The 4,826-nt window shown below is 42.1% G+C and overlaps 1 protein-coding gene across 5 annotated transcripts in view; it reads left to right on the forward strand.

Moving 5' to 3' along the window:
- The first annotated feature begins 526 nt into the window (after positions 1-526).
- The window catches only part of TUBB6 (tubulin beta 6 class V), a 22,887-nt gene continuing 18,587 nt past the window's right edge, over positions 527-4,826 (forward strand). For all 5 annotated transcript variants that reach the window (XM_018556852.1, XM_018556855.1, XM_018556856.1 and 2 more), the window contains exon 1: positions 527-695. In XM_018556852.1, the coding sequence (XP_018412354.1) occupies positions 639-695 (57 nt within the window). In that variant the 5' untranslated portion in view covers positions 527-638. The remainder of the gene's footprint in view (positions 696-4,826) is intronic.

Here is a 4,826-nt window from a genome sequence, read left to right on the forward strand (position 1 = left end):
GAGAAACACCACCCACTGCCTATAGTGTGAATGGGCACTTGGTGATCATGCTGATGTACCCCAAACTCTAGGCATAGTTATTTTTAGCAGACCTGCAAAATGTATCAAGGGTTACTTCTAGGTAAAAAGGTTAAGTAAGGCTGATCTGTGCTAAAAATACTAATATTCCCAGCACTTGTGCATGCATTATTCACATGTGTACTATTGTACATGAACAGTCAGAGAGGAAGTATGCCATGACCCAGCTGTCATATGATATTACAAGGTTCATTCCCCATATGTGGGGTGTGGAGATGTATCTTTCAGCCAAAGAATACTATGCAAAGCTTTAACAGCCAGAAAGGAGTTTACTTCTACGCTCATGTCCCTTTTAATATATGATTGAATTCTTCAGAGATCAGTGATGATTCTTTGTAGAAAGCTGACATAATGTGGAATGTAGGCATTGTGTGATAACAGGCACAGCCCTGCCCACTGCTGTGACTCAGCCCCCCCCAGCTCCAGCCCAGTGTAGGCTGCACCCAGGCTGTGTTCTGGCTGGAGTTATCCCAAAAGAAGGGAGGATCAGACTGAAGTCATCCACAGATCTCATCTGTACAGTGTAATAACGGTGCAGACCCAGGCTACAGGCAGACACCATGAGGGAGATCGTGCACATCCAGGCTGGCCAATGTGGAAACCAGATCGGAACCAAGGTAAACAAAGACATTGTTACCACCTGTCACTTTCTTCTATAGCAGCACCCTGATCTACATTTATTTCAAAGATCAGGAAATCTGCTGTAGATGATTAGTTTGTATTACCACTGCTGAATTATACTCTTAAATCAGTGCTGAGGACATGGGGAAGCAGTAGATGGCTGTACAGAGATTCAGAAAACTTCAGATTTTTCCTTGATTGGGTGTGTCTGTCAGAACTGCTCTGCAATTCTGAGCCAAAAGTGTGTTTCCTGTTCCTGACATTAAAAAGTCCATACAAGGATTTCATTCTCATGTGTTTAGATAGCACAGATCCTGAATTCTAATGTATGATCACACTGGATGTCACTTATATCAGTGTATCCTGGTCTCTTCACAGTGCTGATTGGAACTCAGGGGTTTCCTTTTGTAGTTTTCCGTCCAGCGATTAGGATTTTATTCACAACTGGATACCTAAAACATGACTGAGCTGGCAGAATGCAGACAATGTGCTTAGCCCTGTCTTCATAAATCACATCCAATCCACCAAGCGTTGTCTATGAATTCTACAGGCAGGATAACTATTAAAATATGTGTGATGTTTATAAACTAAAATAATAATAGAGAAAAGCTAGAGAAAACAGGGAGCGCTGTCTTCATAAATCACATTCAATCCACCAAGCTTTGTCTATGAATTGTACAGACAGGATAACTATTAAAATATGTGTGGTGTTTATAAACTAAAATAATAATAGAGAAAAGCTAGAGAAAACATGGAGCGCTGTCTTCATAAATCACATCCAATCCACCACGCTTTGTCTATGAATCGGATAGATGTGACCAGGGACAGTGATCTCTTCCAAATGCATGTATTTGTATCACATACGATTAAATGCAGAGTTCAGATGTGGCTGCTGTCACCCATTTGTTAACTTGAATGGGTGACAGACAGCGGCCGCATGTAAACGGGAGAACTGGGATTCCTGCTTCAGTAATCCATAGGTTCCTGCCATAGGAATCCCAAATCGCATAGTGTGAATGTAGCCTTACAAACAGCAAAGCTATCTAAATATATGTGTGATGTCTATAAACACAAATAATAATAAATAAAACTGGAGAATACACAAATAGAGGCAGAGTTGTTGAATTAGATTCCTTGTTTAATCTGTGTATACTTCTGTGCAATGAAACACTTTGGTTTCATTGCACAGTTTGGTTTCTCAATGCTGTGGAAAAATGCAGTATGTCACTACACAACAGTGCACTGCATTGCTGTGCGGGGACCTAAATGGTGTGTGACTACTGATAAATTAAAAAAACAGAAAATGTAAACAGTGACAGCTCTGGCAGTATGTGCGGAAGTTCTGTAAACGTACAATCGCTATATGAGAATATTCACAATATCTGTATTGATATCTTCCCATTACTGTGTGTAGAAAAGTGTCAGAAAGTAGAGCTGTCTGTGTGTCCCACTTATTATTTGGAGGAAGAATCTGCTTGGTTTCTATGGTCTACATCAGGGGTAGGCAACATTGGCCCTCCAGCTGTTGTAGAACTACAACTCCCATGAGGCATTGCAACACTGACAACCTCAGGCATGACTCCCAGAGGCAGAGGTATGATAGGAATTGTAGGTTCACCACAACTGGAGTGCCGAGGTTGCCTACCCCTGGTCTACATGGTTCATCTTAAAAACATTCATCTATTCTGTCCTGTGTGCGTACTGGTTTACAAATGATATTTTAATTATTAGAGGATGTCCTCGTAGGCAGCTAGGCATTACCACCTGTCTGTGAGTGTCTGTAGACAGGTTTAAGTAAAAACTGGACTAAGAGAAATATGTAGACTGCCATTGCTTACTTCTTCCTCTGAAATGCTAATTCGCTGGCTGTCATGCCAATCCAGTGCCTACAATACTTTCTGGTTGCAGGATCATGAATAGAAGCACCACACTCCTTTACATGATCTCCCTTAGTAAGCTCTAAAGAAGGGGGTATTTGTATGAGCCCCCAAAATGTGTTGGCTATTTCTATACTGTCCCCTTAACCCCATACCGAATAAAGATGTATCTGAACTATTACCTGGAGGGTGGTGCTTCGATTCACAATCCTGCAATCCTGCTTATTCCACTTCTTTTCAGTACAATATGTTCTGAGTCACTTGAAACATGTTTAGTGTCCTGACATTACTGGCTGCATGCTTGTTTTGGCTCCTGGACCCAGGAAGCAATCTGTTACCGAAGTGTGTCTCTTCTAAAATGCAATTTGCATTATCCGAAGGTGACTGTCAATGGCGGTCAATACACTAAACTGCTAAAATGAGGGGACAAATAAAGATATATGTTATCGCTATTTCAATTTTTTTTGTACATTTGAAAACTTACATGAGAACGGTATATATACAGGCGAAACTCGAATAATTAGAATATCGTGCAAAAGTAATTGCAGTAAGTGCTGCAAAAGGGGCCCAAACCAAGTACTGAGTACATATGCATGCTTGTACTTTTCAGAGGTCCGATATTGTTCTATGTACAATCCTTGTTTTATTGATTGCATGTAATAATCTACTTTTCTGAGGTTGTGGATTTGGGGTTCTTGGGGTTTCCATGAGCTGTAAGCCATAATCATCACAATGATGACAAATCACGGCTTGAATTATCTTGCTTTGCATGTAATGAGTCTATCTCATATATTAGTTTCACCTTTTAAGTTGCATTAGTGAAATAAATGAACTTTGCACGATATTCTAATTATTCGAGTTTCCCCTGTGTATATATATATATATATATCTCCAGTACTCAGGATGTAAAGATTTCAGTCATGTCTTGGTCTCAGAGCTGCGGTCTGGGCAGGCAAGTGTCTCTAGTTTCATCCTCTTGGAATTCTGAAAAGCCCCCACAATCTCCCCATCCGGCAGCAGTCAGAACAGGGAGTGTCCTGGGTGCTTTTGCTATGCCAGGAATGCTACCAGCTGCTGTGCACCCACCTCCCAGTAACTGCCATGCTATGGCACAGCCGTCACATTTGTCAGTGCTGCAAAATCTCACATTCCTCCGATGACTGAAGCAAGCCATAAAAATACCATCTGACACATCTCAGTCACTTGTTTCGATTTTGATTAATAAGTATTGTGAGCTATGGCCGAATTCTTAACTGTAACGAAAGGAACAAAACAAGCAGACACAAGCAACTGCTTGTGTTATCTTCCTAATTACTGGAAATGAAAGAAATAACATCAGATGTCATCTTGGAGCTCCAAGATAGAAAAAAAGTAGTCGAACGGTTAATGGAAAGGTACAAATCCTGATTATTTCTATAAATGATCCATTATTTCCTATCCATTATTATAAATGGATAGAAAAACGTATTGTTGTATACAGTATATGTGTGTGTGATCATGTACTAGTATTGTGCACTATAACAGGCGTGTGGTAACCGTGGTGGGAAAGTCTACACGTGCCTGGTTATATGTGCCCTTACGTGCAGCCTGGGCTGTTTTGGCAGCATCTAGAACAGGGGTAGGTAAACTCTGGCCCCCCAGCTGTGGTGCAACTACACATCCCATGAGGCCTTACAAGTAGGGTTGCCACTTTTTCTTCAAGTAAAACCCGAACACTCTAGCAATTTTTGTTGTTGGTGGATATAGAGAAGAGGCAGCCAGGAGAAAGAGCAAGTAGTGAAAGCTGAGAGAGGGAGTAAGGAGACCGTCTATAGAGGACTACAGCAATACATTATACAGCAATACATTATACAGCAATACATTATACAGCAATACATTATACAGCAATACATTATACAGCAATACATTATACAGCAGTACAAAATAATATGGAGCTACATACTCTGTGTTCTTCTGGGTTGGCACCCTGATGTCTGCAGGTGGCCTGTGCGGGCTCTCAGGAGGATGTGCGGGCTCTCAGATGTGCTGTGCGCCTCTCAGGTGGGCTGTGCACCTCTCAGGTGGGCTATGCAACTATCCGATGGGCTGTGTGCCTCTCAGGTGGGCTAAGTGACTCTCAGGCAGGCGGTGCGACTCTCAGGTGGGCTGTGCGACTCTCAGGTGGGCTGTGTGCCTCTCAGATGGGCTGTGTGCCTCTCAGGTGGGCTGTTTGCCTCTCAGGTGGGCTGTGTGCCTCTCAGGTGGGCAGTG

This window comes from Nanorana parkeri, unplaced genomic scaffold (assembly GCF_000935625.1).
Source record: "Nanorana parkeri isolate BGI_ZX_2015 unplaced genomic scaffold, ASM93562v1 scaffold255, whole genome shotgun sequence".
NCBI classification, from domain to species: domain Eukaryota; kingdom Metazoa; phylum Chordata; class Amphibia; order Anura; family Dicroglossidae; genus Nanorana; species Nanorana parkeri.